The sequence below is a fragment of the Aedes aegypti genome, chromosome 3, assembly GCF_002204515.2.
Source record: "Aedes aegypti strain LVP_AGWG chromosome 3, AaegL5.0 Primary Assembly, whole genome shotgun sequence".
Classification (NCBI taxonomy): domain Eukaryota; kingdom Metazoa; phylum Arthropoda; class Insecta; order Diptera; family Culicidae; genus Aedes; species Aedes aegypti.
The window spans coordinates 318,338,589-318,351,585 of NC_035109.1; the positions used below are offsets into that span (position 1 = coordinate 318,338,589).

The following is a 12,997-nucleotide window of genomic DNA, read 5'->3' on the forward strand; positions in this document are numbered from 1 at the left end:
CTGCAGCGGGAATCGAACCCACACCTCATGACACGATGCGCTCATTGCCTGACGACACTAACCGCACGGCCACGAAGCCCACCATCACAACTCCATGAACGACAAACAGTCATAAATTGTACACAACGCTGTAAGAACGATCTCTAAAACTTAGTCAAGTAAAGCTATATAGCTGACTGCTAAAGCTATTTAAATTCTAATTAATTCAATCATTTGCTATAATATCTTCCTTACTCGAAAATGCAAGTCATCACCCTGCCTAACCAATCAAAATACCCAGTTGAGTTTGTCACCCATATTCTGCCAAGAGCTGTGTTGTTTGATGACCAATTAGGTTTTCAGTACCTAGTTGTAGTGTAATTATTCTTATCCTAGAATAATCTCCTCATTTGAGCAATCTAATGTTCTAGCTTAACCTTGAACCGCGTCCGCTCATTACGCAACCCTCCCCAAAAACCCAGCATCTCACCAAAAAACCAGTTCTCCTAGCTCATAAACTCTGCCGAATCTCCAAATCATGTAATCCTCACCAATCAAAGTTTTGCCTAACATTGAATCAATCGCTTTTCTCTTCCACAGCCCGACCCACGAAGTGATGAAATTCCCGTAAAAAAGAGTTGCCGAAAAGCAGCAAGTCTCTCACGTTGCCCAAACGACGAACCCGCCGAGCGTCGCGACGTCGCGAGTGACCACCAAAAACAGACGGCGACTGACGGTGATCCAGTGAATTGCGTCGCACGCTGCGGCCAAATGGGGTTATTGTATGACTTTCATGTGCCTCAGAACTCCGTTGAGCTTAGGTCTTTAGATCAACAAACTTAAACAGTGATCTTCATCTTCTTCTTCTTCTTCTTGGTATTACGTCCTCACTGTGACAGAGCCTATTTCTCAGTTAAGTGTTCAATGACCACTTCCACAGTTATTAACTAAGAGCTTTATTTGGCAAATTTGCCAATTTCGCATTCGTATATCGTGTGACAGGTACGATTAGACTCTATGCTCAGGGAAGTCAAGGAAATTTCCATGACGAAAAGATCCTGGCCCGACCGGGAATTCAACTCAGACACCTTCAGCATAACTTTGCTTTGTAGCCGTGGATTCTATTCACTCGGCTAAGGAAGGCCCCAGTAATCTATTAACGATAAATCAACAAAGTTTACACTAATGTGGGTTCATACAACTATGGTAAAACAAGTTAAACATTTTCCGGATATCTTTGAACTAATTTGAGTTATGGCTTTCAGATCTACAAGTGTAACTTGTAATGTTTCTGACATTAACAAAAAAAGGTTCACAACCAAACATGTTCAATTAAATATGTCCTATTAAGTTTTGAAATCCGTTCAGAGACGAGCCAGCTCAGGGCTAAAAGTCTCTATAATAAGGCAAAAACAAAGTTTTGAAATCATGGCTTGGTTACAGTTGTACAAAAACTCATTTGAGTGAAGGCCTTCATATCTACAGACTTAACCAGAGATCTTTCAAAGGTTAAAGAATAAGGTTAATACCCAAGAAGTTTCAAGCAAACATACTCTATCAAATTTGGAGTCCAACGGATTTTTAGGGTTATCTAAGAACTCCTTTGAGCTTAGTTCTTCAGATCAACAAACTTAACCAGTAATCTTTTGACAATAAATCAACTAAGTTCACACTCATGTGGGCTCATACAATTATGGTAAAACCCAATTTAACATTTTCTGGCTATCATTAAACTCCTTTTAGTTAAGCCTCTCAGATGTACAAGCGTTACTATAGACATACAAACGCAACTGCCTTCATCCAAAACGACTCAATGAAATATGTCCTATCAAGTTTCGAAATTAACGATAGTTTACAGGTATCTAACGACATCTTTGAGTGAAAGCCTTCGTATCAACAGACGTTACTAGATATCTTCCAAGGGTTCCACGGAGTTTTTGGCAAACCGAAATCACCAAGCAAATTAGCATTCGACTGACATAGTTATGCACAGACTTTGTGAAACAAATTTTGTTTGTAGTCTATTTAATATTTATCAAAGAAATTTCACACAAAATTCAATGTGAACAAAAATCTAAGGTAGGCACAAAGTTGCACAATAGCCCCCTTTGGTCACAGCGCCGAGGCGCCGTTGACACGCGCGCACCTTTCTCAGTAGCAAGCAGTCTGCTCGTCTCGTTTCTAGTGTCTAGTGTGTAGGGGTGCTGATCGATCGCCAGGCACAACGTTTCAGCAGTTGGTTCGCAGCGGTTCAACGTCGTGATCATCGTCTTCGTGGTCGTCACCGCGCGCTGCTGTTGCTTATTGACAGTCCCCGTCCCCAGCACGCAACTCGTACGTGGAAGAATCGCGGATAACACATTTTTGGAGGTCGTCGAATACCGTTAGGAGAAAAGTTGGCCGTCGTAAATCGCGGTCAAATTGGTTCCGCTTTTACTGTGATTTCGGAGTGCAAGTGATAACCCTTTAAGCGGGTCGGAAGGTGTTTTAGTGATTGGGGAGTGAAGAAAGTTCACAGACCACCATGGCAGTGTTTGTGTACGTGGGTGTTGCACTGGCGATCGCCGTGTTGATCTTCTTCTTCATGAAGTCTTCCAAGGAGATGCCCAAAAATTGGTCACAGTTCGTGTCGGAGCTGAAGGTGCAGCACTGTGGATTTGTGGGAATTATCGAAGATCTGTTCCTGCGAGGGGCCAACAAAGTCGGTAAGTATCGGACGTCAAATGGACGTCAAATTTAAAAGTATGAACAAGATATTCCAAACTTAACGATCCCGAAATGCTGAGTAAAGTCTGATGATTTGGTTATGAGGTCATTCTTGTCGGAATAATCCATAATTCTTCGAATAGCAGCCGATGGTTGTCATCATATATTTCAAATCAGTTTATTCGAACATGCTGAATAGTTAATAAGCTGATGATCTCGGTCAAGTTTTACGGCTGGCTAAGGACAGGTATAGCAAAATTCGTTATAATTTGATTGCGAGGCGCGATCAAAGCAAGCGTAGAAAACACCTCATCCGAATGGGTTTACCTACTCAACATTTTGGATCGTAAATCTGTTGATCAGTGTTGATAGACTCACACTCAAAATCTCAATCAATACGCTCTCCCGTGAGAGCAAACTCATTTGAGATCTGCTTGGCAAATTTCACGCATGAGATTTTGATGCAAAATCAACTCAATCAACTCAAACCGTAAAAAATGATTTAGTCGCAAAACCCGGCAAAAACTCGTGAAACCCGAATGTTGTTGTTTACGTTAGAAAGGATTACCATAATTTTATCAGACCAACAAGAAATTATTGCCGTGTGTGAGTAAACTGTGGAAATATGAGACAATGAGTCAAAAAGGTGAGCCAACTCACCCATGATTTTTTGACTGCTGATTTGAATGATTGACAACTCACGCATGAAAAATCTCAAGCGTGAGTTGTGAGAAATTGATTTTTTCACAACACTGCTGTTGATATATGTTAGGTACCATACATTTGACCAGTTCGAAACCATATTGTCATTATTTTCAAGAATGCTAAACATTTCGTTAGAATCATAGATATTCAATGTTTTCTTATGTGTGGGGGTGGGACATTTCACATAAAGACGATTCGCATACGGACGTTTGGCATAATTGACATTTGGCATAATGAGATTTATACGCCTTCTTTAAAATGATACCTGTTCTTGTATGAAACTGCTTTATGCGAAACGTCTTTATGCGAAAGGTGTGTGTGTGTCATGATGGTTTAGAGCTATTTTATTTTCAAAAAAGTTAGTAGATTTAAAATTTCCGTACCGTTGTGACTCGACATCCGGGCACTTAAGCACCGGATCGACTTCAAACATCATTTTTATAATTTATTATTCTAGATTTTGATCTATTACCTCATGTGCCATATAACTTGATGTAACTGCAAGGCACATAATGGTCTTTATTTCGTCTTTGCCTTAATGTTCAACAATAACTGCTTATTGGTTATCTAGACACAACAGCTTCGAATGATATGGGTTCAAGTCGGTTTCAGCGGTCGCGGTCTATTCTAAGGGCAACTTCACCGCTGGTCCAAATCACGGGTTGGTTTCCAAGTTTTTGGACCATGGTAAAAATTAGAGCTAGACCAATTTTCTGCTCTATTATTTTTGGAACAGGCTAGCTGCGTGGTCCATTTTTGGTCAGATTTGGACCTAGATGTGAGCTGTTCCAAAACTGGTTTTACACATGTTTGTTTACCAGTTCGGATATTTCTCGCTAAAACAGTTTCCGTCTTTAGTTCCTACCCATTTGGGGTAAATAAAAATAGAATCAATATTCAATCGCTGCTGATCTTTTAGACAATATTTATTTCTCTTCCAGCAATTCATCTGTCAACTCATTCTGCAATTCCTTCGGGACACCCTCCAGGAATTCATACAGAGGCACCTCCCGGAATCTTCAGATAATTTCTCCGGGGAATCTTCTTGGAACTCGTCCATGGATTCCACCACAAATTTCCACAAGAACACATCTGAAGATTCCTCAACGAAATCCCCAAACCTTTTCCTGGAATTATACCGAAGTTCCTCTGATCTGTCTAACAGGATTTCCACAAAGAATTCTTCCTTGAATTTCCTCCAGAAATTCCTCCTTGGATTTTTTCTAGGAATTCCTCCGGAGATTTCATTATGGAATTCCTCCAGGCATTTTCTCAAAAAAATTCTTCAGGGTTTTTTTAAGAGAATTTCTTTTGGGATTTCCTCCAGAGATTCTTCCCCAAGGATTTCCTCCAGGAATTGCTCCGAGAATTTCCTTCAGAAGCACCACCGGGGACGCTCTCCATAAATTGCCTCTGAGATTTCCTCCATCAATTTTACAAAGCTACAATTTTCGGGATCCATATACGATTAAAACCTTGTACATTGCTTATGTAAGATCAGTTCTAGAATATTGTAGTATTGTGTGGTCTCCGCATATAAAAATACATGGTGATAGAATCGAATCAGTACAGAAGCAATTTCTTTTATATGCCTTACGCAAATTAGGCTGGACAACGTTTCCACTGCCATCATACGAGGCTCGATGCATGCTTATCGATATTCAAACCTTAAATGAGCGTCGCGAAATAGCCATGATTTCATTTATCAATGATATTGTATCGCAGCGTATTGATTCCACCAATCTTTTATCATGTTTGAATTTCTACACGCCCGCTAGACAGTTAAGAAATCGGAATTTGTTTGCATCAAATAATCATTGAACTAACTATGCAAAATTCGGCCCAATTAATCGAATGATGTCTCTTTATAATCAGCATTGCACAGAAATTGATCTGACCATGTCGCGAACAAAGCTAAGACAATATTTTAATTCCTTAAGATATAATACAACATAGAATTAAGCATATGTGTAGTCTACTATTGATTGACGAAATAAATCAATATAGAAATTCTTCTGAGGATTAGCTCCAGGAATTCCTCCAGGGATTTTCTCCAGAAATTCATCTAGAGATTTTTACCAAGAATTCCTCCGGGGACCTCCAAGATTTCCACCGGGGATTGCATTAAGAAATTTCTGCGGGTATTTTTCTTCAGAAATTCCTTCTGGCATTTTTTCAGAGAATTTATCCGGAGTTTTCCTCCCGGAATTTCTCTGGGTATTTGCACAAAGAATTTCTCCAGAGATTTCCTCTGGAAATTCCTTCGAGGATTTTCTTCAGAGATTCCTCCGGAGATTTCAAGGATTATTCCGGGGATATCGCCAAGAACTCCTCCGGAGATTTTCATCATGGAGTTTTTAAATAGCAATTTCTCCGAGAATTTCCTTCAGAAATTACTCTAGCCATATGCTCCAGGAATTAATCCTGGAATTACCATTAGGAATTTCTCCGAGGATTTTCTCCAGGAATTCCTCTGGGGATTTCGTCCTGAAATTCTTCTGGGGATTTTGTCCAGGAATTTATCCGGGTATTTCATTAAGAAATTCCTCAGGGTATTTTTTCGAGATATTCCCTCGGCGATTTTTAAGGAAATTTCTCCGGAGATTACCTCCAGGAATTTCTTCGGAGATTTACTCCATTAATTACTTCTTAGATTTCCTTCAGCCCAGAAATTTATTAAGATATTCCTACGAGGATTTTCTCCAGAAATTAATACGGTTATTTCAGAGATTTTATCCGGAGATTTCTTCCTGGAATTTCTCCGGAAATTCATTTCAGGCATTTTTTTAGGATTTCATCCAGGGATTTCCTCCCAAAATTGTGCCAGGAATTCCTCCAGGAATTTCAAGAACTCCACCGGGTAATCCCAAGTAATCCCTTAGGGAATTTCGTCCAGAAATTCCTCTGGGGATTTCATCCAGAAATTCTTCCGGGGATTTTCTCCTGAGATTCCTTCGGGTATTTTCATCAGATAATTTATCTGGAGTTTTTCTCCAGCAATTTCTCCGGAACTTCCCCCAGGAACTCCTCCGGAGATTCTTTCCAGAGATTTTTCTCAGGAATTCATCTAGAGGGTTTTTTTTTCATTGTGGCGATTTGCCCCAGTAGTTATTTCGGGGATTTTTCCAAGGAACTCTCCTCCGGAGGTTTCTCCAGTAATTCTTACAAAGATTTTTTGTTCCAAAAATTCCACTGGGCATCCAGAATCTTTTCGTAATGGAAATTTCATTGACTTCCCTGGGCATAGAGTATAATCGTACCTGCTACACGATATACGAATGCGAAAATGGCAACTTTGGCAAAGAAAGCTCTCAGTTAGTAACTGTGGAAGTACTCATAAGAACACTACGCTGAGAAGCAGGCTCTGTCCCAGTGAGGACGTAATACCAAGGAGAAGAAGAAGAAATTCCGGAGATTTCTCCAGAAATCCCAGAAATTCCTTCGATGATTTTTCCAGAGCTATTCTCCGGAGATTTTCTCCAAGATTTCTCCGGGATTATCTCTGGGGTTTCCTCCTGGATTTTCATATATTGGTCTGGGTGTATCCTCCAAGAACTTCTCCAGGGATTTTCTCCAGGAATTCCTCTGAGGATTTCCCCCAAAAATTGCTCTGGAGATTTCCTCCGGGATTTTCATCATAGTTCGTTTGGGAAGTTCTTCAGAGTTTCTATAAACAATAGTCCGCAGTTCCTCCAGCAATAGCTTTACAGTCCCTGCAGGAATTTTTATGGAGGTTCTTTAAAAATTTCTTCAGAGTTTCTCATGGACTTCCTTCGTAGTTCATCCGGGAACTCTTTTGGAACTCCACCGGGATTTTTTTTCGGATTTCCTCGATAGTTCCTCCCGGATTTTTTGTTGTATTATTTCTTCAGGAATTCTTCAAAGTTCCTCTAATCATTCTTTTGGAATCTTCTGGAGTTAAATCAGGGATTTTGCAGAATTTACTTCTAAAAATTCTATACATTTCCTTCGGGTAATCCTCCAGAGTTTATTAGGAAATTTCTCGAGAGTTTTTTCTGGAAATTTCTTTGGATTTCATCCATAAACTTCCCCGGAACTTCCTTCGGATATCGACTGAAAATTCTTCCAGAAACTCCTCTGGAGTTCTTCCAAAACCATCTCTGATTTTTTCCAGCGATTCCTCTGGATTTTATCCGGTAATTCCGGAAAAGTTTCTCTGGAGCTCCACTGGGAATTCCTCCTTATTTTGTATTTAGTTTCTGCAGGAATTTATCCTGAGTTCCTCCAGAAACACCTCTGGAGTTCCTCCACAAACGCATCCGGAGTTTCTCCATGAACGCCTCCGAAGTTCCTCTAGCCTGAGAGTTCTTTAGGATTTTGTCCAGAATTCCTCAAGGAATTCCTTCAGAGTTTCCTCAATTCCGCCGAAGTTGCTCTGGAGCTCCAACGGGAATTTCTCAGCAGTTCGTCCGAAAAAGTCTCCGGAGCTACACCTAGAATTCCTTTGGAGCTCCAACGGGAATTCATTCGGAGTTCTGCAGTGAAATCCTTCGGAATGTCTTTGGGGTTCATCCGGCTACTCCTTCGGAGTTCCTTCGGGAATTCCTTACGAATTTCTTGCGAAAATTCTTTAGGAGTGTTTTCCAGAATTCCTCCGGAATTTCTCCGGAGTTCCTCCAGAAATTCTTACAAGAATTCTGCTAGCAGTTCCACCAGGATTCCTACCAGGTGTTTCTCCAGGAATGCTCCCAGTTTCTTCATAAATTCCTTAACTGACCCTTCAATATTCCGTATAAACTGGATTCTGACAAGAGGAGGAACTGTATGAAACCCAGGAGGAATTTCAGGAGAAATTTCTTGAAGGCTTCTTGAGCAAATATAATAACTTTGGAAATTTCCGAAGTATTGCCTACATGAATTAAAGTAGGAATCTCAAAAGTAGTTCTTGGTGAAAACTTTGAAGGTACTTTTGAAGGAATCTCAGAAACTCAGAAACTTCGCAAGGATTATAGAAGAAACAGCTTGAAGTTTTCCTGGCAGAATCTTTTAAGTGTAACATCTAATGAGCAATCGGGTAATTTAAGATTAATAACTGAGACTATGATATGGTAAAAATATCGAATATGTAGTCTGTAAAAAAACCTTTTAAAGAAATCCTGATGGATTGCCTGGAGAAAACTGGAAGGATTTGTGGACAAAATCCTAGGAGGAATATGTTGACGAAAAATTTGAGAATTCCTTGTAAGAACACATGGAACATTTTCTGAAGGAATCTATGGAGGAATTTTTGGAGTGAATCCTGATAGAATCCATTAAATATTGCCTGAAGAAATCTTTTGAAGAATTTAAGTACGAAGGGAATTGAGTTGGACGTGCTGAAGGTATCCTTGGAAGTATAACTGATTCCTTCAGAAGGAGTTCTTGTAGAAGTTCCTGTGAAAAATCCTGAAAAATCTAAAGATAGATTTCGGAAAACTACCATAGAAGATATCTAGGAACGGTATCTGGAGGGGGTAAATTACTGGAAAGTTTAAACAGAATAATTTGGTAGAAACCCTTGGGAGCATTTTTTGTGAAATTTCCGGTGTTATTCCTTGGAGCAATGCCTGTTGGAGTTTCCAAAAGAATCAATGGAAAAATTCCTGTTGGAATCCCTGATGGAATTTGTGTGGAAACTAGGGAAGGATTAAAAAAAATCACTGACGGAATTCTTGAAGTAATCCCAGATAAAATTACTGGACCAATCCTTAGCAGAATTACGAAACAAAACTTTGGCAAATTTCCTATAATATCTTTGGTGGAATTTTTAGAGGAATACCTTCAGGAGGAATTTCTTCAGGAATATCAGGTGAAAGTTCTGGAGGAATCCCTGATACAATTGATAGTGAAATTCTTATGTGAATTGCTGTTGGAATCCTTAAGTGATATCCTGGAAGAATATCTTACAAGAATTCCTGAAAAAAAAAAAAATCCATCGAGAAACTCTGTGAATGACCGTTCTTTGGAGGAATCATTGAAGGAATTTTCTGGACAAATAGCGGAGTGTTAACTGAAGGAATTTCTGGCGGAATCATTGGTGAAACTCTGCCGGAAATCCCAGGAGTAATTCTAGGAGATTTGTGCGGAAGCATTCTTGGAGAAACTTCTGAAAAATATCTGAATTTATTTTTTTGTATCTTTGAAGGAATCAACAAAAAAATAGAATCCATGTAAAAGTTCTCGAAAACATCTCTTATTCTTTGACAAAATGATCTGGAAAAAAAGCCATGAGAAATACATTAAGAAGCTTATGGAGAAATTCCTGAGGAAATCCTTGGACATATTCCAGAAAATTCTTGGTGGAACCCCTGTGAAAGCCTCAGGAGCAATCCTAGAAAAAAAATTCTGGAAAATGTCAAGGTGAAAACTGTGAAGGAATCACTGGAATCCCTGCAGCAATTTTCGAAAACAAATCTCCTAATTATTAAGCAATGCAAATTCCATAGATTCCAATTCCATTCCTTTGAAAAATTCCTTAAGGAGTCAAATGGATTCTGTTAAGGAATATATGAAAAAAAAATGCTGAAACAAAGGGGGTCCCTTCGGGATTTCTTGGAAGGCTCCATGGAGAATTCACACTTGTCAGGTGTACGCTTCCCAAAAATATTCATGGTGAAATTTTTCGAAGAAGTTCTCTGAAAGATTTACTGCATTCTCTGGACAAATTTTCGAAAAAAAAAATCACTGAATAATTTCCTGTGGAAACGTTCCCGAAGAAATTCGTTAAGAACAGCTCGAAAACTTTCTGGAGTAATTCTTGAGCAAATCATAGAACAAATTCCTTAAAGTATTTCTGGAGGAATCCCTTGTAAATTGCAGAAATAATTCCTGGAGGAATCTTTTGTGGAACCCTGAAGGAATCCCATGGAGAAGTCTCGGAGGAATCCTTGAAAATTTTTCTAGAGACTGAATTCAGATATCTGTCCAGGTGAAGGTTCTTCGAAGGAATTACTGCAATACTTGGATTATTTCTAGAAATCCCTGTAGGAGTTTCTAAGGGATATCTTTGGGAGAATCGCTTTTAGAATTCTTCGAAGAAGTCTTAGTGGAGGTTTCTTTAGAGGAATTTATGGGAAATATCTGAAATATTTTTTGGAGAACCTTTTTAAGGAAATCCTTGAAGAAAGTACTGTATTTCCTGAAGAAGTTTTCGAAAATTATTGTAGTGGAATTAAATGGTATAGTACTAAATTCGATTTTTTATCTACTTATAGGTATTCCACTAAACAGCTCGAAGATTTATAATCATCTAAAATATGTTTAGGTGAAATCTTTGAAGAAATAACTGAAATTCTTGGAGGAGTTTTCGTAAAAAATTCTGAATTGTTTCGTGGCGAAATTTCTCTAGAGAAATATTTTAAGAAACCTCTGCAGTATTTTTTTGAGAAATACGGTGGAGGTATTTCTGAAGACATTTGCATGATGAATTCTTGTTGAAGGTTCCATCTTGGTGTATCCCTAGAGGAATCTCTGTGGGAATTATAGGAATAATCCCTGGAAGAATCATTAGAATTTCTGGAGTATTCTCAGGAGAAATTCCGGGTGGGTTATATTTCAATTATTTCTTGATGAATTCTTTGAAGAAAGCCTTGAAAGAGCTACTGGAATATCCGGTGATGTTCTCGATAATATATTGTATTTCCTGACAAAATGATCTTAGGAAAAATCCTCTATATATCTTTGAAATGGATTCTGAAGGAATTTCTGGGAGAATCGCTGGATAAATTTCAGGAGAAAACCCATGGAAGATCCCTGGAATCCCTGGATAAATTGTAGAAGTAAATCTTAAAAGAATCCCTGGTGAAATTCTAGAGCAATCTCATGGGGAATTTTCGAAACAATCCTTGAACGAATGTCGGGAAAATATCTGAGTTATGTCGAGATGAAATCTATGAAGGAATTACTGAAATCCCTGGAAAAGCTTTCGAAAAAATCTCTGAATTATTAAGAGGTGAAATTTGCCTGGAGCAATTCCGTGAAAAAAAAATCGCTGGTGGAATTTCTAAACGAATCCCTCGAGAAATTGTGTGGAAAAATCCCTCGAGAAATTCCAGGACTGTCTGATGGATCTCTGGAGGAGTCCCTTTGGGATTTCTAGGACGGAAAAAATCTGTGGAAGAATTCGGGAAGGAGTCTCTGGAGGAATCCTTGGATAAATTTTGTAGAAAGTATCTGAATTATGTCAAGGTAAAATCTTTGAAAGAATTACTGAAATCCTTGGAGGAGTTTTCGAAAGAATCTCTGAATTATTTGGCGACGAAATTTCCCTAGAGAAATTCCTTGGGAAGTCCCTTGAGGATTTTGTAGAGGAATTCCTGGTAAAATTGCAGATGAAATCCTTGGTAAAACCCTGGACAAATCTCTGTGGGAAGCCTCGGAAGAATTCTCGGTTGAATCTGCGAAGACATTTTTGGAGAAGTTTCTGAATGTATCATTGGAGGAATGTTTGGAAAATATCTTAATTATTTTTTGGTAAAATCTTTGAAAAAATCCTTCAAACAAACACTGGAGTATTCAAAAAAGTTTTCAAAAATAACTCTGAATTATTTGCTGGAAATATATCTCTACCGACAATCCTTGAGAAATTCCTGAAGAAACTTCTGGAGAAATTCCTTTAAAAATCTCAGCAGGGTACTTGAGTTCTCTGTAGAAGGAATTTCGAGAAGATCTCTGGTGGAACTTTGGAGGAATTCCAGGTGGGGTTTTTGAAGAGATCCCTAGAAGAATTCGTAGAGACATTTCTGGAATATGTCTGAACTATGTCTAGATGAAATCTTTGAATAAACTTCTGAAATCCTTGGAAGTGTTTTTGGAAAAAAATCTCTGAATTATTTCGTGATGGAATTTTCCAACACAAATTCCTTGAGAAATAGCCGTTAAGAAATCCTTGAAGGAGTTTCTGGAAAAAAATGAGGTATTCTTAGGAGAAACAGCAGGAGGAATCTTAAGTGGAATCCTGGAAGAGTCTCTTTGAGAATTCTCGTGAGAATCTCTCGAGGAACCTGTTGAAGAATTCTTAGAGGAGTCGCTGGAAGTGTCATTGAAAGATTTTTGTAAAAATATCTGGCATATTTCTTGGTGAAATTTCTGTAGAAATCATTAGAGGAGTTTCTGCATTCTGTGGACGAGTTTTCGAAAAAAAAAATGTGAACAATTGTCCGAACTTTGGAGACTCTGATACGGTTTATATTTACTTTTCCCAGTTATTGTGGATATGGTAGAAAAACAAAACATTCCTATTGCCCAATGCATTTTTATCTAGAATATGCAAGATGTCTAACTTTGGAAGTTGAGATCAGAATTGGCTTCACCATCATGCAGCAGAGCTGATGTTAAATCAGTGGCAAATTTATTTGAGCTGAAATGGAATTTAGATCAAACTGCGGTGGAAACGGACGGAATTTCTATTTTTAGTAGTCTATTTTTTTGAACTGTTATATAATTGGACCAAAAAGGAAAAAAAAATCACCGAATTAAACGACATAAGAGCAGGCTTGATAGAAACTCCTCTGCGATGCAAAGAGGAGGCGATTTTGCCGTTTTTTCTAAGGAGAAAAAACTGAAATCAAAATTTTCAACACAGATCCTAGCTATTCGAGTGAGAGTA

The 12,997-nt window shown here is 38.6% G+C and overlaps 1 protein-coding gene across 1 annotated transcript in view; it reads left to right on the forward strand.

The window, feature by feature from the left end:
- Nucleotides 1-583: 583 nt before the first annotated feature.
- Nucleotides 584-12,997, forward strand: part of LOC23687892 (dehydrogenase/reductase SDR family member on chromosome X) — an 81,136-nt gene continuing 68,722 nt past the window's right edge. The window contains exons 1-2 of the mRNA XM_021853089.1: nucleotides 584-715; nucleotides 2,145-2,684. Coding sequence (XP_021708781.1) covers nucleotides 2,504-2,684 — 181 coding nt within the window. The 5' untranslated portion in view covers nucleotides 584-715; nucleotides 2,145-2,503. The remainder of the gene's footprint in view (nucleotides 716-2,144; nucleotides 2,685-12,997) is intronic.